Source organism: Pelodiscus sinensis, chromosome 9, assembly GCF_052426305.1.
Source record: "Pelodiscus sinensis isolate ZL-2025 chromosome 9, ASM5242630v1, whole genome shotgun sequence".
Classification (NCBI taxonomy): domain Eukaryota; kingdom Metazoa; phylum Chordata; order Testudines; family Trionychidae; genus Pelodiscus; species Pelodiscus sinensis.
This window is the reverse complement of record NC_143060.1, coordinates 54,147,108-54,168,641: the sequence shown is the minus strand read 5'-3', so window position 1 is coordinate 54,168,641 and position 21,534 is coordinate 54,147,108. Positions and strand designations below refer to the sequence as shown.

Genomic DNA, 21,534 nt, shown 5'->3' with positions numbered 1-21,534 from the left:
AGCAAAAATTAAGATGTTTGTACACCAATGCGAGGAGCCTAGGTAACAAAAAGGAGGAACTAGAGCTATTGGTCCAGGAAGTGAAACCAGATATTATAGGAATAACAGAAACATGGTGGAATACTAGGTATGACTGGAGTACAGGTTTTGAAGGGTATGTGCTGTTTAGGAAAGACAGAAATAAGGGTAAAGGTGGTGGAGTCGCATTGTATATTAAAGATGAGGTAGATTGTAAAGAAATAAAAAGTGATGGAATGGAGAAGACAGAGTCTGTTTGGGCAAAAATCACATTGGGGAGGAAAACTATCAGATCCTCCCCTGGGATAGTGCTTGGGGTGAATAAGTGGAGAATAAGTGCTAGTAATAATAATAGGGCTCAGATTTTCCTAGATGTGTTAGCTGATGAATTCCTTCATCAAGTAGTTGCTGAACCAACAAGGGAGGGGCATGCTATTTTAGATTTGGTTTTGGTGAGTAGCGAGGACCTCATAGATGAAATGGTTGTAGGGGACAACCTTGGCTCGAGTGATCATGAGCTAATTCAGTTCAAATTAAATGGAAGGATAAACAAAAATAAATCTGAGACTAGGGTTTTTTATTTCAAAAGGGCTAACTTTAGTAAATTAAGGAAATTAGTTAGGGAAGTTGATTGGACTAAAGAAATTATGGATCTTAAAGTGGAGGAGGCCTGGAATTATTTTAAGTTAAAGTTGCAGAAGCTGTCAGAAGCCTGTATCCCTAGAAAAGGGAAAATATTTATAGGCAGGTGTGTTAGACCAAGTTGAATGAGCAAGCATCTCAGAGAGGTGATTAAGAAAAAGCAGAAAGCATATAAGGAGTGGAAAATGGGAGGAATCAGTAAAGAAAGCTACCTTATTGAGGTTAGAGCATGTAGGGACAAAGTGAGAGAGGCTAAAAGTCAGGTAGAGTTGGACCTTGCAAAGGGAATTAAACCCAATAGTAAAAGGTTTTATAGTCATATAACTAGGAAAAAAACAAAAAAAGAAGAAGTAGGACCGCTAATTACTAAGGATGGAGTGGAGGTTAAGGATAATCTAGGAATGGCCTAGTATCTAAACAAATACTTTGCTTCAGTCTTTAATGAAGCTAATGAAGAGCTTAGGGATAATGGTAACAAATGGGACTAAAGATATGGAGGTAGATATTACCATATCCGAAGTAAAAGCCAAACTTGAACAGCTTAATGGGAGTAAATCGGGGGGCCCAGGTAATCCTCATCCAAGAATATTGAAGGAACTTGCACATGAACTTGCAAGTCCATTAGCAAATTTTTTTAATAAATCTCTAAACTCAGGGGTTGTACCATTTGACTGGAGATTTGCTAATATAGTTCCGATTTTTAAGAAAGGGAAAAAAAGCGACCCGGGTAACTATAGGCCTGTTAGTTTGACATCTGTAATATGTAAAATCCTGGAAAAAATTTTGAAGGAGAAAGTAGTTAGAGACATTGAGGCTAATGGCAATTGGGACAAATTACAACATGGTTTTACAAAAGGTAGATCGTGCCAAACCAACCTGATCTCCTTTTTTGAGAAAGTAACAGATTTTTTAGATAAAGTAAATGCAGTGGATCTAATCTACCTCGACTTTAGTAAGGCATTTGATACAGTACCACATGGGGAATTATTGGTTAAATTGGAAAAGATAGGGATTAATATGAAAGTTGAGAGTTGGATAAGCAACTGGTTAAAGGGGAGACTACAGCGGGTCATATTGAAAGGTGAACTGTGGGGTTGGAGGAAGGTTACTAGCAGAGTTCCTCAGTGATCAGTTTTAGGGCCAATTTTATTTAATCTTTTATTGCTGATCTTGGCACCAAAAGTGGAAGTGTCCTAATAAAATTTGCGGATGACACAAAGTTGGGAGCTATTGCCAATTCAGAAAAGGATCGGGGTATCATACAGGAAGATCTGGATGATCTTGTAAATTGGAGTGATAGCAATAGGATGAAATTTAATAGTGAGAAGTGTAAGGGATTAATAACAAGAATTTTAGTTATAAGCTGGGGACACATCAGTTGGAAGTAACGGAGGAGGAGAAGGACCTCGGAGTCCTGGTTGATTATAAAATGACTATGAGCCGCCATTGTGACATGGCTGTGAAAAAGGCTAATACGATCTTGGGATGTATTAGGCGAGGTATTTCCAGTAGGGATAAGGAGGTGTTAGTGCCATTATACAAGGCATTGGTGAGACCCCATTTGGAATACTGTGTGCAGTTCTGGTCTCCCATGTTTAAGAAGGATGAATTCAAACTGGAACAGGTACAAAGAAGGGCCACTAGGATGATCCGAGGAATGGAAAACCTGTCTTATGAAAGGAGACTCAAGGAGCATGGCTTGTTTACCTTATCCAAAAGAAGGGGGACATGATAGCGCTTTTAAAATATATTAGAGGGATAAATACCAGGGAGGGAGAGGAATTATTTAAGCTTAATACCAATGTGGACACAAGAACAAATGGATATAAGCTGGCTAGTAGGTAGTTTAGACTTAAGATTAGACGAAGGTTTCTAACCATTAGAGGAGTGAGGTTCTGGAACGGCCTTCCAAGGGAAGTAGTGGGGGCAAAAGATCTATCTGGTATCAAGATTAAACTAGATGGGTTTATGAAGGGGATGGTTTGATGAGATAACATGATCTTGGTAACTAATTGTCCATTCATTATCAGTGGGAATAGGTCAATGGAGGGATGATAGGAGTTACTATAGAGAACTTTCTGGGTGTCTGGCTGATGAGTCTTGCCCACATGCTCAGGGTTTAGCTGATCACCATATTTGGGGTCGGGAAGGGATTTTCCTCCAGGGTAGATTGGCAGAGGCCCTGGAGGTTTTTCGCCTTCCTCTTTAGCATGGGGTACAGATCACAGCTAGAGGATTCTCTGCATCTTGGGGTCTTCGAAGTATTTGAAGGCTTCAATATCTGAGATATAAGTGAGAGGATTATTCTGGGAGGGGTGGGTGAGATTCTGTGGCCTGCACTGTGCAGGGGGTCAGACTAGATGATCATAATGGTCCCTTCTGACCTTAAAGTCTATGAGTCTATGAGTGATGGGCATGTTCGCTATGTGTTCAAAGTAGATGATTTCCTTCTGGCCACTATTTTGATGTTTGACTGGCAAAGGCAGCCTAGAGAGACCAGCTGCATTACCATGCAGAATATATTTCTGATATCTGATTTCATATATGTGTCATACGCCTAGCAGCCAATGGTGTGTGGACCAAAAAATGCCCTAGTCAGAGGTCAGTGGTCAGTGAGAAGTGTAAACTTCTGTCCAAACAGGTACTGGTGAAATTTCTGAATCCCAAAAATGATACCCAATGCTTCATGGTCGATTTGCACATAGTTATTTTCTGCTTTGCTTAAGGTATGTGAAGCAAAAGCAATTGGTTTCTCTTCTCCGAAAGGCATAAAGTGTGACATGACGGCTCCCACTCCATATGGGGAGGCATCACAAGCCAATTGGAAAGGTAAAGATGGATCAATATGTGTCAGGGCCTCCGAGTTTAGCAATGCACATTTTGCCTTGTTAAATGCAACATCACAGGCTTCAATCCACTTCCAGGCCTTGTTTTGGCCAAGGAGCTCATAAAGTGGTTTTAACAGTGTGGCTAACTATGAAATAAACTTTCCATAGTAGTTCAATAATACTAGAAACAAATGAAGTTGATTAACTTTTTGAGGAGTTGGAGCCTCCACAATAGCCTTAACTTTTGAAGGGGACCTATGAAGGCCGGTACCATCAATAATGTATCCCAGATATTCAACAGAGGGCTGAAAGAATGCACACTTGTCTTTGTGGACTCATGGGCCATACTCTTCCAGTCTTTGTAGGGTAGCCTCTACGTTCTTAAGGTGATTCTCCTCATTCCTACCTATTACCAGGATGTCATCAAGATAGCACTGGTCCATAGCCCTCTGGAACAAAACTGGGACTGAAGTTATTCTGAAGGGTAAGCAACAATAACGATAAAACCCTTTATGCATCACAGTAGCCAACTACGCTGGGACTTCTCATTGACATGTATCTGAAAAAATATGCTCAACTCAAATCAATCTTGCTGAACTTTTGTCCTTCAGCCAGGCCCATAAAGATGTCATTGATGTGGGAAACAGAGTATTGTTCTGCACACAACACTGTCTTCCTCTTGCTTCTAATATATTTGTAGATTTTTTTTGTTATCCTTTATGTCTCCAGCTATTCTGAGATTTTGTACCATACCTTTCTAATTTCGCCCCTACATACTTGTTTTATTTGTTTATAAATTTTAATTTGACCTAGATCCACTTAAATCTCAGGCTTTATATCTCGAGGCATCACAGTCATTCCCAGTTCCACAATGAAGAAAATAGAACCATATTGGTATACAGTATCTCAGGTACAGCTGTGTGATAACTGAATTGGGGGCAGATCTACTGTGCACTTTATATATAGTAAAATGGAAATCTGAATTTTAATTTCATTGTTTTGCAAAAAAAAACAAAAAACACCCCCTCCACCCTCCACACACACCAGTGGAAAAAAAATACAGGACTATGTAGCACTTTAAAGACTAACAAGATGGTTTATTAGATGATGAGCTTTCGTGGGCCAGACCCACTTCCTCAGATCAAATAGTGGAAGAAAATAGTCACAACCATATATACCAAAGGATACAATTTAAAAAAATGAACACATATGAAAAGGACAAATCATATTTCAGAAACGAAGCGGGATGCGGGGGGGAAGGAAGGTAGATGTCTGTGAGCTAATGATATTAGAGGTGATAATTGGGGAAGCTATCTTTGTAATGGGTAAGATAACTAGATTGTTTGTTGAGACCGAGGCGTAAAGTGTCGAATTTTAGCATGATGACAGTTCAGAGGATTCCCTTTCAAGTGCAGATTTGAAAGGATCTCTACCAAGCATTTATAAACCTCAACTACCCACCCGGAGAAATAAAAAAGCAAATTGAAAGAGCCAGACGAATACCTAGAAACCATCTACTTCAAGACAGACCCAAGAAAACCAACAATAGAACACCACTTGTCATCACCTACAACCCCCAACTTAAACCTGTCCAACAAATTATCAATAAACTACAGCCTATACTAGAACAGGATACCAAACTCCAAAAGGCTCTGGGAGACAGACCCATAGTCTCCTATGGACAACCACCTAACCTCAAGATGATTCTTACCAACAACCACAGGACATACCACACTAATACCAACCCTGGTACCTTCCCTTGCAACAAACCCCGTTGCCAGCTTTGTCCACATATTCATTCTGCTGATACCATTATTGGACCTAACCAAGTGAGTTATAAGATCATGAACACATATTCCTGAGCATCCAGAAATATAATTTATGCTATCATGTGCCAAAAGTGTCCATCTGCTGTGTACATTGGACAAACGTCTCAGACACTTCGCCAAAGGATCAATGCCCATAAAACAGATATTAGACAGGATCACAAAGAAAAAACAGTTTCTTGCCATTTCAACCAGAAAGGACATTGTCTCAACAACTTACTCACCTGCATCCTGCTTCAAAGACCTTTCAAATCTGCACTTGAAAGGGAATCCTCTGAACTGTCATCATGCTAAAATTCGACACTTTACTCCTCGGTCTCAACAAACAATCTAGTTATCTTACTCATTACAAAGATAGCTTCCCCAATTATTACCTCTAATATCATTAGCTCACAGACATCTACCTTCCCTTCCCACCCCCCCCGGATCCTCCTTCGGTTCTGAAATTTGATTTGTCCTTTTCATATGTGTTCATTTTTTTAAATTGTATCCTTTGGTATATATGGTTGTGACTATTTCCTTCTCTATTTAATCTGAGGAAGTGGGTCTGGCCCATGAAAGCTCATCGCCTTATAAACCATCTTGTTAGTCTTTAAAGTGCTACATAGTCCTGTATTTTGCTTCAGCTACACCAGACTAACACCGCTACATTTCTATCAGTGGAAAAAAGTGATGACTTTTTGCATTATGTGGTGCACAAAGAAGAATCTTCTCAAGTTTTGGGGCTTTCAGCACTTCTAAGCCAAAGCCTATGTGAAAGTTAAAAACATCTTTTTAGCATTCTCTTGCAGAGTATCCTGGTAAAGGGACTCACTGCCACTTTTCAGATTTTGAACTAGACCGTAACTTTACAATCCAGCCTGAAGAAGGAGGAGCAATGCTATCTCAGGAATTGGGTAGCAGCCAGATTCCTTTGCACAGTCTGGCACAGCGCTAAGGGGTGGGGACTCTTGGCTTTATCCACACACCTTTGCGAGGTTTCCTACAAGTTCTGGCCATTCAGATGGTCCATGCAGAGGCACCTTACTTCCCTGCATAAATGGGTACGAGTATTCTCAAGTGATGATATGCCTGGTGAGTTAGTGCAGTATACCACAAAATCCTTCTAGACAATAGTCTTGCCCATGTTGTTTTCCATGATGAGAGATTTAACTTCTCAGCCACTACTAGCCACAATTTCTAAAAGAAATAAGAGCAACTAGAAATTCTGTCTTTCATGTTATCTCATAGCAACATGAAATATTATATAACTTCATAGAAGTCTCATTTTAGAATGCCCTTGAGGAGTATATTTCTGTGTTTGTGAATGAAGAGTTGGGAACATTTCACTGACAGCAATGTGCAAGCTCCCTTTATGGTCAAAAAGGGTAATTCATGCATGCCAAGTGGTCGCAGAGGCACACAAATCTTACTTCAAGGTCAGGCATTTGCCAAGTTTTCTTTTTTGCTCATGAATACAAATGTTCAGGAGCACTATTAAATACAAGAAACATGCATATTTGTTTTCTTTTTTTTCTTATAAGAGTATAAAAGGAATAACCCATTCAGAGGTATAATTAAAGGAAAGAGAAAAATGGGGGAATACCGCATCTGTGTGTTAATGAAGCGGGAAAGTGCATGTTTAAGATTCCCCATATACTCTAACCCCAGAAGGAATTCTAACAACCAGAATATGGACTGTGTATATGATCTTAGAAGTCAATTGACAACTATCTTATAAATTACTAATTCTGGATTGATTTTCAAATGCTTTATGTGCCTGCTGTGTCAAAGCCAATGGGAATCATTGTCTCAATGGGAAACTATGTCTCACACTCAGCCTCATTTTTTTAAAGTCCCCTAAAGTCAATGGAAAGGATCCCACTGTCATTATTGGCCTTTGGATAATGTTTTGCCTTTGAAACTCCCAGGGTATGTCTAGACTACATGGCTCCGTCAACGGAGCCATGTAGATGAGGTTTTTAGACATAGGGAAATGAAGCGGCAATTTAAATAATTGTGGAATGAAATTTACTGGGGTGGTCGACAAGGGCTTCCCTTGTTGACCATGGAGCATCCAGATTACCGTGCTATGCTGCTAAACAGCTGATTGGCACAGCGTGGTGGCATTTTGATGTAAATGAAGTGGTGATTATTTAAATCGCCGCTTCATTTCCCTTTTTCGAGTACACTAATCTACATAGCTCTGTTGACAGAGCCATGTAGTTTAGATGTACCCCTAGTCTCAAGATTTACTTCTTGTGATGAAGCTGTCCCCCAGCATGGCAGGGATTAAAGAATCTGTCAGTCCAGTGAGCTTTGCCCCATTATCCTTGCAGTCAATGTCGAACATAGTGGGGGAGAAAAGCCTGGCTCACTTCAGGCAGGGTCAGCTCCAAGCACCAGCAAAACAAGCAGGTGCTTGGGGCGGCACATTGCCAGAGGTGGCATTCTGGCCCAGAGGAGGAGCAGGGTGGCGGGGAACCTCCCGGAGCCGTCCCGAGCTGGGAGCCCCGCGCCCACCTGCTCGGAGCCTGCACCTGGCCCCGGGGCGCTGAGAGGGGCGAGCGAGGCAGGGTGCTGGGAGGGCAGGGTGCCTGACGATGCTGAGCCCGGTGGGGCAGGCCACGGCCATGGTGTCTGCTTCTGGCAGCCGGCTCGCTGGAGCGGCAGGTGCTGGGGCTCAACCACGGTGGGTCCCCATCCCCCGAGCGGGGAGCCCCGCGGAGGCCGCCCCAAGCTAGGAGCCCCACGCCCGGCTGCTCAGAGCCTGAGCCTGACCCCGGGGGGCTGGGAGTTCTGCATGGGAAGTCCCGAGGCACAGCCCCTCTCGGGAGGGTGGCAAGGGGCAGCCGTGGCTGGTGAAGCTGAGCCCAGCGAACTCTTCTTTGCCTTCGTGAGTGTGCCCCCCGTGTGCGCCCCCCCAGCTGGCTACCCCCCTGTGCGCCCTCCCTGGACCTCCCCCTTCTCTGCCCCCCCAACTGGCTTGTGTGCCCCTGGCCACTGTCCCACGACCCTCCCCCCAAAACCCCGACTCTCCCAGCTCGGCCTCTGCCCAGCAAGCCCACCTCATGGCCCACTGCAACCCTGCTAGGACCTCCTCTCCTCTTCTCCCCCCCCCGCCACCTCGATCTCCATCTCCTGTCTGACTCTCTAAACAATCTCCCCTCCCCCTACTCTCTGGGCCTTGATCCCTCCCTCCCCCTACCTGCCCAGGAATCCAGTCCCCTTGTGCTGTGTCCTGACAATCTCACATCTGCCTGGGACCCAGGTGATTTTCCCTTTTCCTTTGTCTGAGGAAGAGGAACTCTGGTGTTCGCAGTGCCTATGTCCCCAAGTCCCTTCCTGTCTGGGATAGAAGAGTTTTTATCAAAATTGGAATTGTGGTCCCATTTAAATAGGCTTTGTTTTAAATAATATACCTTTAAATTAAAAATTGTTATGGCCTAAATTTATCATAACCTATTTAAGTAACTTATGAATTAAATTTAAAAATTAAATAGAACATGTCTCCTGTCAACTTTTAAAGAAATTCTACCAGTTCACTAGTGTAAGTAACCAGAACCACTGTTTACATCCTGTTTACAACAAGACTCCTTGTCACTTTTATCTTGTTCTGGACAGTTGAGCTGGGGAGTAGAAACAAAAGTTCTCTTAATCCCTTTGAACTGTTTCATTGTATAGCGAGGCTGATTCTTGTCCATGGACACCAAGGCTATGTCTACACTGGCGGCTCCTTGCTCAAGAACATCTTGTGCAAGGGTTCTTGTGCAAGAAGTCTTGTGGAAAAAAAAGCCCACACTACCATGTATGAGCTGTGCTTTTGCGCAAGAGCGCCCATGGCAGCGTGGACACTTTCTTGCGCAAGAAAGCTCTGATGGCCATTTTAGCCATAGGGGTTTCTTGCGCAAGAAATCCTTGCCGAGCGTCCACACTGCCCTCTTGCGCAAGACCTCCTGAGCAACAGGGCTACACCTGTTAAAAAAGAGTGTAGCTCTTGCGCAAGAAGCCCTCTCTTACCACGCCGTACTGTAAATCTTCTTGTGCAAGAGCAGGTGGGTAGTGTGGATGCTCTGCGGATTCTTGCGCAAGAACGGCCATACTTGCGCAAGAAGCCGTGAGTGTAGACATAGCCCAAGAGTTGGACAGATTATGGGTTGGGGTTGGAGTCCGAGTGATTATAAGGCTTCTAATAATAACATCCCTTTGCAGAGTGAGGAGTGGGACCGGGACTCCAGCACTAGGTGATGTGAACAGCTGCATGCTTTGGAAGTCTTTAATTGGCTTGCTGTGGATGAAACTGCCCTCCCATTATCCTAACGTGGGGAGTCCCTGGCACTCTCCTAGGAGATGAAAGTGTGTGTGTGTGGGGGGGGGGGGCAACACCAAAAATTTTTTTGCTTCTGGTGGCAAAAAACCTAGAGCCGGCCCTGACTTCAGGGATGACTGGCAGAGTCAGGGAGCGTAACAGCTAGGGCCTGTGAAGAAGGCTCACTAGCATACTAGACACCAGGGAGCATATCTTCTCAGCCAAAAGGGAGTATTCTGGAGACCTTTAAAGTATGCCACTGCAAGGCTCAGACTAACCTAACATATGCCTGAACCACTGAAGGAGCAGGAGACTGCAGATGGATGCTGTTCAAGACCCATAAGAGAGCCCTATGGGAGACCTAGCCACCCCCAGCAAATGGGACAACAGGGAATGTACCCTCAAATGAAGAGTCAGTGCTAGGAAGTAGCCCAGTGTGATGGATTTGGACTGGGAAGACACTGAGTTCAGAGTTTGACTCACACAGAGCACCTAGCCCTTCTAGTCTAAAAGATTTAGACACTTTGACCAGGGAAACTTGGGGCTTCCTAGTCCGTTTCACGAGGAGTAACGGTAGATTCAAATCCCGGGCTTCATTTGCAACTCCGGTTGCCTACATTACCACCCTAGTTCGAAATGTTAGCAGAATTCTGGTACATGAACTGATTCTCAACAACTTTTTCTCCAGTCTGCAAAACTTCCAGCTACAGAACTCCAGTAGAAGGAAGCCAAGGTCCCACAAAAGTGGGCTTTGCATAGTATGTATGGTCTTTCATGCTGTATACCATTTTTGAACCATTATCAAAATGTCTAGGGGCCTTCTGTTCTCATTTATATCTATGAACATTTTACCACTGCATTTAATGGAGTCAGGATGCTACCTCTAGTGTCTAAGGATAGTCCTTGTCCTGAAGAGCTGACACTTTGCTAAGGAAAATGATCAGAACGCCTAGAAGGCTTGTATCAAATTAAGTGTCAGTCACAGATTGCTGATCAACACATATATAATTTGTGCTTAGACTTCCATTAAATGATTATGTATTTGCCACAGAAGTGCTACTTTCTTGAAATAAGTGATATAAATTAATGTTTTGTTTTAACCTGTTAAAATGTCACAGAAATTCGATGTACTTCTGAAATGCTCTGTTCCAAAATCACATTTTGATTTTTATAGAACTCAGGTATCTGTCAAAAAACAGAGTTGTTGGAATTCAGTTGTGAAACATATTAAAGAAAGTAATTCCTCAGGTAAATAAGGGCTTTTGATAAGATTGCCCTGCAAGAAGAATATTCATTCACTGGAATTAACTTTAATATAATCACCTACCAAGAAATAAGACTGCATCTCTAAAATGTCATTTCATTTTGTAATGTCTGGTTGGGTAACTCTTGTGTATTAATTCTCTTTTATGCAGAAAAAATAATGCTCTGTATTTAGCACTATGTATAAACGCCACATGAGGGAGTCAACAGTTAATGATCCACTTTTGGCCCAAAAAGCCTGCCCAGATGTACCTCCTGGGCATACTCACAATGGAGACAGAGCTTAAACAGGAGCCACCCAGGTCAGTCATGGTGGATAGAGGGAGGGTAAAGTCCTGTGCTGTTAGCTTCTGTTGACAGGACACAGGAGCGCCTTACTGCCTGGACCAGATCCTGCCTTTAACCTTCCAAAGCTCCTGAAGTCCATGAATGTTAGGCTATAATTGAAAGAGAAGAGGCTCCAGGCCGCCAGCAGCTAACCCTGATGAACCGCATGCAACCCGCAGGCTGGCAGTTCCCCATCCCTGCTTTAGATGCTTACAAGCTTATTATTTAATAATTTGTTTTAGTATCTTGCCAGGCATCAAAATATCATAACTGTGCTCAGCATGGGTATAGTGAGGAATTGGGCATGTGATCTTAATTCTTTCGTAGTCCAATTGTTTTTGTTCAATTTCCAAATTTTGTAACAAACACTGGAAATTTTCATATTGTTCACTTGCAAATGGAACTATTTTTGACTAAAACCAAAATGGGTAGTGATCAATGATCTGGTTGGCAGTCAGTTTGAAGAAGAGTGCCCAAAGGTTCGGTCCTAGGGGTGTTTTTGTTCAACATCTTTATTAATGACCTGGATGAGGGGATGGATTGCACCCTCAGCAAGTTTGCAGATGACACTAAGCTAGGGGGACAGGAAGACACATTGGATGCCAGGGACAGGATCCAGAGTGACCTAGGCAAGTTAGAGGATTGGGTCAAAAGAAATCTGAAGAGGTTCAACAAGAATAAGTATAGAGTCCTGCACGTGGGATAGAAGAATCGCAAGCATTGTTACAGGCTGGGGAACAAATGGCTAAGTAGCAGTTCTGCAGAAAAGAACCTGGGGGTTACAGTGGATGAGAAGCTGGATATGAGTCAACAGTGTGTCCTTGTAGCCAAAAAGGTTAATGGCATATTAGGGTGTATTAGTAGGAGCATTTCCAGCAGATCTAGAGGAGTTATTATCCCCCTTTATTTTGCACTGGTGAGGCCACATCTGGAGTATTGTGTCCAGTTCTGGGCCCCCCATTATGGAAAGGATGTGGATGCATTGGAGAGGGTCCAGCAGAGGGCAATCAAAATGATTAGGGGGCTGGAGCACATGACCTACGAGGAGAGGCTGAGGGATTTGGGCTTATTTAGTCTGCAGAAGAGAAGAGTGAGGGGAGATTTGATAGCAGCCTTCAACTTCCGTAAGGGAGGTTCCAAAGAGGATGGAGAGAGGCTGTTCTCAGTAGTGATGGATGGCAGAACAAGGAGCAATGGTCTCAAGTTACGGTGGGGGAGGTCTAGGTTGGATATTAGGAACATCTATTTCACTAGGAGGGTGATGAAATACTGGAATGGGTTACCTAGAGAAGTGGTGGAATCTCCATCCTTAGAGGTTTTTAAGTCTCAGCTTGTCAAAGCCCTGTCTGGGTTGATTTAGTTGGGATTGGTCCTGCTTTGGGCAAGGTCCTGGACTTGATGACCTCCTGAGGTCTCTTCCAGCCCTAGGATTCTATGGCTCTAAAAATGCAAAATGTCATGCCTTTGAAATTCCACAACATTTTTTAAAATTTCCGAAGAAAAATCCCACCCTGACTGTTTTTGGTCAGTTTTATAATGGAGCTGTATGTATAATGAAGCTGTTTCATATCACTGATCATACCTCCCAGGGTAGCTGACAGTAGGAAATGTGTCCCATATTTCTTGATAAGATTCTCTGTGATCTGCTGAAGGGTTGGGCGACGTCCTAGGAGTCTTATATTGCGAAAGAATTCAGGTGCAAGAGGCAATGGGGAGCCAAGGAAATTTCTTCTTTCAACAGCTAGATTGTTGACTTTCCAGCGGCCAAATTCTCTGCAAAACAAAAAAATTCTCAGTCAGAAATGTATCATTCAGACAAATGTTTTCATTTGCTAAGTACATTGCTCTGTTACCTAGCAAAGGCAATGTATTACAACAAGACTTGCTTATGATACTTTTTATGTTTTATACATAGGACAAGCAATGAGTATTATTTATTAGAAAAGGTGATAATACTACATAACAAAATTGTCATCAGAAGAAGAAATAAATAAGTCATTTAGGATGCAGCAATTCCTATTTCTTTTGTTCAGCCTGTGATGTGACCATAATCCCAGAACAACTTGATTTTGTTAGGCACTGAATGTATATTCAGAATTATTCAAGATTCAGCATCAAAGCAGTCTTTTTTTGTTAATATTTTGTAAAGGAAATTTAAAAAATTATTTCTTTTACACAATAATCTGCCTGTCTACTTTAGCAGCATTAGAAATACACTGTGGGTACGCCTAGACTACAAGCCTTTTTTGACAGAAGCTTTTTCAAAAGTATCTTTCAAAAAAGAGTGTCTAGATTGCATGATGTGGATCAAAAAATCAATCTGCTTTTTCCAAAAATAGCATCCAGACTGCCAGATGCTCTTTCGAAAAAAAAAGGCACCCGGAAGTGCTTGTGGCAGGGCATGGGGGCAGCCTTTATTTCCAGGAGCTGCTGCATGCTCTTTGCAGAGATGCATGCTTAAAAGGATTCCCTCTGGACAGCCATTGCTCTGCTTCTCCTTCTGGCTTGCCTACCTCCTAGAGGGAAAGCAAAGCTGCTGAAGTTCTTCCTCTGGTTGCCCTACTTCCTCGGACACCACAGCAGTTTATTTTCAGGTTTGTTTTTGTGCTTTTCACTGTGTTTTTGGCCATTAAGCCTGAGCTGCCCCAAGCAGGCGATGGCCCCACACTGTGATGCTAGAAGTTCTGCTGCATCTTCACGAGACCGTCATGATGTTTGTGGCAGAGCTGGATTCAGACCCCAGCTTTGAGCTTCTCACTCGGGCTGTAGCCCCACTGCCCTTGCCACCGAACTTATTCCTGAAGAGGTGAGTTTGGAGGCTGGACACAAGTTCAGACTGGTGGGACCAGCTTGTTATGGAGCAGTGGTACGACAACCAGTGGCTCTGAAACTTCCATATGCGCAAGTCCACCTTCCAGGAGCTCTGTGTCTGGTTTGCCCCTGCCCTGCAATGCCAGGACACCCACTTGCAGCCCACCATCCCCCTGGAGAAGCAGGTTGGTATTGCTCTGTGGAAGCTGGCTACCCCTGACAGCTACCACTCCGTGGGAAATCAATTAGGTGTGGGGCAGTCTACTGTCAGGGCAGTCTTGATGTAGGTAAATCACTCTTGGGGGATAGGCTATGGGGGCGGGGTGATAAGGGGGACGGTCAGGACCAGGCACAGGGGATGGGGTGGGAGTGGTAGAAGCCTGCCTGCCCTCACCCTGCGGTGGTGTGGGAGGCACATGGGGGGGTTGCCTGAGGGGGGGATCTTGGGATCTGGGAGGGGAGAGGTGGGGGATCACCTCTCATCAGCTCACACAAGTCTTCTAATGTCCTGTTATGTTTGTATTTGTCCCTTTCTGCAGGTGGTGACGGCCATCAATTCAGAGCTGCTTCACAGGACTGTCCGCCTCGGAGACCTGGATACCATCTTGGCCGAATTTGCGGGGCTGGGTTTTCCAAACTGCATTGGAGCACTCGATGGGACTCACATCCCAATCCATGCACCACCTCATCGAGCAGCACAATATATTAACAGAAAGGACTACTTTTCCATGGTGCTACAGGCCCTGGTCGACCACCAGGGACAATTCACAGACATTTGTGTCAGGTGGTCAGGCCAGCCACATGATACCCGCATATTCCGCATATGTGCAGATGCCTACGTGCATCATGGCCAATGCAGCATATGCCCTTATGCCCTAGCTCATGAAGCCATTCACTGACACCTGGGTGTGAGCAGGGAACTGTTTAATTCCTGCCTGAATTGAGGTTGCTTCCAGGTAGAGTGTGCCTTTGGCTGTCTGAAGGGCAGATTTAGATCCCTGTTCACTTGGCTGGACATGGGGGAACACAACATTCCCAATGTGGTTGCTGCATGCTGTGCGCTGCACAACCTAGTGGAGAGGAAAGGGGAGGCCTTCCACCCAGCATGGGGGACATGGGCTGATGTGGAGGGGAGGCACTTTGAGCAGCCCCAGGCAGCTGCCATCTGGCAAGCCCACCAGCTGGGATTGCACATTCGGGAAGCCCTTAGGGAGCAAGTCTTCCAAGGAGGCCGATAAGTTTCCCCAGGTCCTTCCAAATGTGGGATTGACCCATGCCCCCCAGTGCCTTCCTCCCCAAAACTCCTCCAGGCCCCACATTCACACTGAGAACAGAGACAGGTGTTGTTGAAAAAATGTTTACTGTTTATTCACCGTTGATTGTTCCAAAAAACATAAAACTGTTTTGTTCAGAAAAATAAATTGTTTGATAACAATGTAAAGTCCTTCCCTTACTGACTCTCACAGGTGGGAAGGGGGGATGTCAACCTGGAAGTGGGGATGGAGGCTCAGGGCTGAGGGTGCTGCCTGGATGAAGAGCTCCTGGCACTTTGGCTGTGGAGGCCTTCTTGGAGATGGCTGCTCATGTGGGCTGGGATAGTAGGGCTGTGTCTACACTGGCCCCTTCTTCGGAAGGGGCATGCTAATTTTGAACTTGGGAATAGGGAAATCCGCGGGGGATTTAAATACCCCCCGCAGGATTTAAATAAACATGGCCGCAGCTTTTTTTCCGGCTTGGGGAAAAGCCGGAAAAAAGCGTCTAGACTGGCGTGAGCCTCAGGAATAAAGCCCTATTCTGGAGAATCTCTTATTCCTACTTCAAAGTGGGAATAAGAGATCCTCCGGAATAGGGCTTTATTCCGGAGGATCGCGCCAGTCTAGACGCTTTTTTCCGGCTTTTCCCCAAGCCGGAAAGAAAGCGGCAGCCATGTTTATTTAAATCCCGCGGGGGATATTTAAATCCCCCGCGGATTTCCCTATTCCCAAGTTCAAAATTAGCATTCCCCTTCCGAAGAAGGGGCCAGTGTAGACACAGCCAACGGGGCTGGGCAGGAGGTGGGGCTGTTCCTGGGTCTGAGATGGCAGGAAGTGAGGAGGGAGCAGGACCAGGCACAGGACCGGGGAAGGCCATGGCCTCCCGGATAGCAGGGTAAATAGCAGTGTGCTGCTGGATTAACTTGTCCAGCAAGCACCTGCACCACTCTGCCTCTGCCTGAATCCTTTGGTTAAATGTGTCCTGCATCCCTTGCAGGACCAAGATGTGTTGGCGCACCAGGTCCAAATATGTGCACCAGTGTCAATGGGTTCCCTGCAGCTATCTGGGTGCGGTGCTCCCCTCCTGGTCAGCTGGTCTGGCTGTGGAGGACAAGAGGGAAAAGTTGTCAGTCATGCATGCTCACACTTCCCAAGAGGACATGCCCTCCGTCTTAGCAGTCCGTACCTGTCCTAGGGTGAGGGGATGCTCATGTAGGTCTCAGTAAGGCATGGTGTGGTCTGGCCAGCAGCCATGGCCTCCCTGGAGCCCAGAAGGTGTGCAGGCCACCATCCTAGCCCCCCCCCCCCCACACTCCATGGCCAAGCAGCACAGACAAGTGTCAGGCCACAGTTGGGGTTCCCACATGTTGTTGAGAGGCCTGAAGCTGTGTAGCAATCCCAGCATCCCCAACCCATCCCTGCACCTGGCATCAGTGTCTGCAGGAGCAGGTGGTGCCTTGCAGTCATGCGGATGCAGGGGTAGGACAGCCCTCCCTGAGGTCGGCCATGTGTGTGCCCCCCCATATTATGATCAGCATGACATGTCACAGTATGACACCATCCACTTTGCTCCTGCCTCCCCTGCCCTGTGCACTCACCTGATGTTCCTTCCCCAGTGTCCAAAGTTGTCTGGGAGGCCTCCTGTGTCTGGGTGTCTGGCTCCAGGGTCAGGGTCACTCTGCTCCTGCTGGTGTCATCCTCTTCCTCCTCTTGGAGCTGCTGGTCCTCTGGGGTTTCACCCTGGAATTGCAGCCGCTGCTGTACAGTGGTCTCCATCCCAGACTCCAGAACCCTCTCAGGAAGCAGGGGTTCCCCTGTCCTCAGGATCCAGTCCAGGTCCTTGTAATAGGCACAATAGTGTACTGTTTCCCCAGAGTGGGAGCTGCGTTCATAGGCCCTAACATACCCCTGCTGCAGCTCCTTCACCTTAGGTCTGACCTGGGCTATTGTGTGGGGGTGACGGCCTTTCTTAGCAAGGCCATCAGCCATTCTGGCATAAATATCCTCATTCCTCCTCCTGGACTGTGGGGCCTGAAGAGACTCCACCTCAGACCAGAGCTCCAGGAGGGCTTTGATCTCCAGGAGGGTGCCTGGCATTTGGTGCCCCTGGCTTGCTGTAGGGATGTGTTCCTGGAAGGGCCAGGGGAATCTTGGGGGGCTTGTTCCTGGGACATGGCTCTGAATGACCCTACCAGGAAGAGCTGAGCAGTCAGGCTCCTGGTTGGAGCTGGCTTGCTGCCACAATACTACTCCTGGGTGCCTGTGCTTTTTAAAGATGGCTACAGGCAAGAACAATAGAGTTGAGAGCTCTGGCAGGAGTGTCCATCAAGGCTTCTTCCTGGAGGCCTTTATTTTTTAAATAATTCTTCCCCACATCCATACATACCTTTTTTCGACAGATCTGTCAAAAATAGCATTATTCCTCGTAAAACGAGGTTTACCGCTATTGACAAAACTGCCGTGTTCTTTTGATTTACTGTCGACAGAACGTGGCGGTAGTGTAGATGCAGGTGCAGTTTTTTCAAAAAAAGCCCACTTTTGTGGAAAAAACAGTATAGTCTAGACACACCCTGTAAGACCCCATTTGGTCAAGCATAGATTTTGCTTAAGTTTTCAATGCATTTGACCCTGATTTCAAAACATTTTCTTCAAGCAGATCAAATCTTCTATTCAGAATGCATATTTCTATTCAAAGATAAAGCTAAATAAATTCAAATACCTTCTGCAATAGTCACTACCCCCGTTTCCAAAATGAATCACTGATAGCAATGAAAGCAAACAAGTCAATTAGGCAGTAATAAACACATCTTTTATTCATTTACTTATCAATTAAGGTTCAGCACAGAGTTATTAGGGACTATTTTTATTTCTGTTTTTGTTTTGGATTTGTTTTAGAATAATAGAATCACAGAACACTAGAAATGGAAGGAACCTCGAGAGGTCATTGAGTCCAGTCCCCGGCCCTCACAGTAGGACCACGCACTATCTAGATCATCCCTGACAGGTGTCTATCTAACCTGCTCTTAAATATCTCCAGTGATGGAGATTCCACACGCCCCATAGGCAATTTATTCCAGTGTTTGACCACCCTGACAGGCAGGAAGTTTATTCTGATGTCCAAACTAAACTCCCTTTAAGCTCATTGCTTCTTGTCCTATCCTCAGAGGCCAAGGAGAATAATTTTTCTCCCTTTTCCTTATAACACCCCTTTAGATATTTGAAAACTGCTATCATGTCCCCTCTCAGTCTTCTTTTTTCTAAACTAAACAATCCCAGTTCTTTCTGTCTTCCCTCATAGGTCATATTTTCTAGACCTTGAATCATTTTTGTTGCTTTTCTTTGGACCTTCTCCAATTTCTCCACATCTTTCTTGAAATGTGGTGCACACAACTGGACACACTACTCTAATTGAGGCCTAATCAGTACACAGTAGAGTAGAAAAATGACTTCTCATGTCTTCTTCACAACTCCTAGAATCATTTTTTTTGTAACCATGTCACTCTGTTGACTCATGTTTAACTTGTCATCCACTAGACCCTTAAATCCCTTTCAGCAGTACTCCTTCCTAGACATTCAATTCCCATTCTGTAGGTATGAAATGGATTGTTCCTTCCTAAATGGAGTACTTTGCATTTGTTCTTATTAAACTTCATCCTGTTTACCTCAGACTATTTCTCTAGTTTGTCCAGATCATTTTGAATTTTGACCCTAGCCTCCAAAGCACTTGCAACCAACCCTTCTCAGCTTGGTATCATCTGCAAACTTAATAATGTACTCTCTATGCCATATAAATCATTGATCAAGATATTGAACAGAACCATCCCCAAGACAGACCCCTCTGGAACTCTACTCTACCCTTCCAGCATGATTGTGAACCATTAACCATTTATAATCTGTTTTGGTCTTTTCTTCAGAGTAGAGTTATGGTCTTGTTTGTGGCTATTGTAGTGATAGAAAATATGGGCTGCTCTGTAGGGTAAAAGAATTATCATTTGGATGGATGTATCATTTATGGCTCCTCCCCTTTTGAAATGGTATCATATAATCAAAGATTCATTTTACAGTGTCTGAAAGACCCTACAGAAGGCCGCAGATAAAAGAAGAGATTATACACATTTTCATTAAAAATCCAGAATGCAAGGACAGAATAAAGATAGTGGGCACCAGTACACATGGCTAATTAATTAATATGCCTGGGATAGGCCATTTCATAAATAGCACTTTTTTTCCTGTTTGCCAAATTATTTCTCCATCAGCAGAGAATCTACACAGCACCAGTGGCCCATGGACCACAGTTTAGAAATAACTGCCTTTATCCTTTGTTTACTTTTTTAAGATTGTCTCCCACAAAAGTATTCTCCTATGAAGCAACTTGAGTATTCTGCTAAGACAGAGATGATTATCTATTAACCTGATTGAATTAATAACTAACCCAGAAGAGATGTGGAAAAAAACTTTATTAGTACCTTTGTTGTGATGTGTAGGCATATGTGGGTGCTTTCATTTCAGCACATCAAAAAAGTTACCTTAGTTATAGCACCTGGCTGTGTCATCAAGACAAAACTTTCACAGCAAGATGACAATGCAAGCTTTTCTATCTTTCTGGAATCTTTTCTTACAAACTCACTGTCTGTCTAATGGTCTATTAAAATTGAGTTTCAAACACATGAAGAATAATGAAAAAGGGGGGGAATTATAATAGCTGGCAACTTTTCCTAGGATTTTCAGTGTCAGATTTTTTGTCTGGAAGTGATCATTATAATAAACTACTCTGACTTTCATCCTAACACAGGCCATAGAATTTCACCCAGTGATTCCTAAATAAATAGCAACAACTTGTAGTTAAACAAGAAAGACAGACAAGCCTGATTTAAAGACACGAAGTGATAATTTACAAATCTCTTAGTAATCTGTTCTGATAATTACTTTTAGTATTAACTTGTATTTTATTTATAGTTTGAATTTTGCTGACCCTGGGAGCCTGAAATGCCAGATGAAATGGAGCTCTATCAGATATCTTCCCTCCATAGAAATAATTAATAGATAAGATCTTTTAGAGTTTCATTGTAAATCATATTTTCCAGATGACAAATCATTGTTGTAGCTCTTTTCTGGACCATGTCTAATTACTTTTAAAGAAATATCAACACTAGAATTGAACATTGTATTCCAATTATGCTCACCAGATTGAGAGACAAGTTTACCTCCTTTCTCAAAAAAGTTTGCTCTTTACACTTCTAGGTATTGTATTAGTCTTCCAACACATAACATTTTGGTGTTATTATCCAAACTTGAATAACTAAGAAACTCATTGCTCAAGATCATCTGGGTTTTGTCCACGGGTTCATCAAACTCAAGTGTGTGTGTATGTATATATTAGGACTGTAAATTAATGGGTGTTAATGCAGGGCAGAATTAATGCATTAAAAAAATTAACTCGCGTTAATCGCAGAGGTCACCAAACCAGCATGAGCTGCTTCAGAGACCATCTCTGGTAAGTTGCAATAATGAAAACTATCACCAGTGGGAGCACGGAAAAATGAAGCAGCCAGAAAGGAGGAAAAAACCCTGAAGCTGTGGTTCCAGCTCCAGCGGAGAAGTAAACAAGAAAAGTAAAGACCCTGACACCAGTCTCTCTCCCCTCCCAGGTGACCATATTTTTTACAATAAAACAGCTGGGAGAGAGGGGGCTTGCCCAGGCTATCCCCTCTCCCCCACAGGGTTGCCCTCTCTTTGCCTCCTGGGGCTGGGAGTAGGGTTGCCAGGCATCCGGTATGGGCCAGTGTTTGTGGCCTTTGTCCAGTAAAAAACCAGAAAATACTGGACATGTAAAATTTCCAGTATTTTCTCTTTTTCTCGGATGGAAGGCTGCTTGGGACATTCTCCCCACCCACCTCCGGGGAGCAGCGAGTGTGGGGATTTAAAGGCACAGTGTCTCTTTTTTTGTGCAGGTTTTTATTTTGTTCAACAACTTTGGACCCCTGTTTTTATGTTTTTGTTTTTTGCTCAATGTTTGGTTTTTTTTTTTAAAGTATCTGGCAACCCTGTCTGGGACTGACCCTCCTCCCCCAATCTGATTCTGGGACTGAGTCCCCTCTCTTGAACTCTGCACTGTCCATGGTGGGGTCTACTCCCCCCCAGCCCAGAAGCTTGACCCCTCCCCTGAGCTTGGGGGCTGACCCCCACCCCTGAGCCCTATGCCACCTGCAGTTGAGGGCTGAGATAAAAAGGACTTGTTTGAATAGGACACAAATATATTGATTATATAGAAGAATTTA

The 21,534-nt window shown here is 44.2% G+C and overlaps 1 protein-coding gene across 2 annotated transcripts in view; it reads right to left on the bottom strand.

Moving 5' to 3' along the window:
- BRINP3 (BMP/retinoic acid inducible neural specific 3) overlaps positions 1-21,534 on the bottom strand; it is a 417,681-nt gene that overhangs the window by 172,663 nt on the left and 223,484 nt on the right. For both annotated transcript variants that reach the window (XM_006127774.5, XM_006127776.5), the window contains exon 3: positions 12,775-12,965. In XM_006127774.5, coding sequence (XP_006127836.3) covers positions 12,775-12,965 — 191 coding nt within the window. The remainder of the gene's footprint in view (positions 1-12,774; positions 12,966-21,534) is intronic.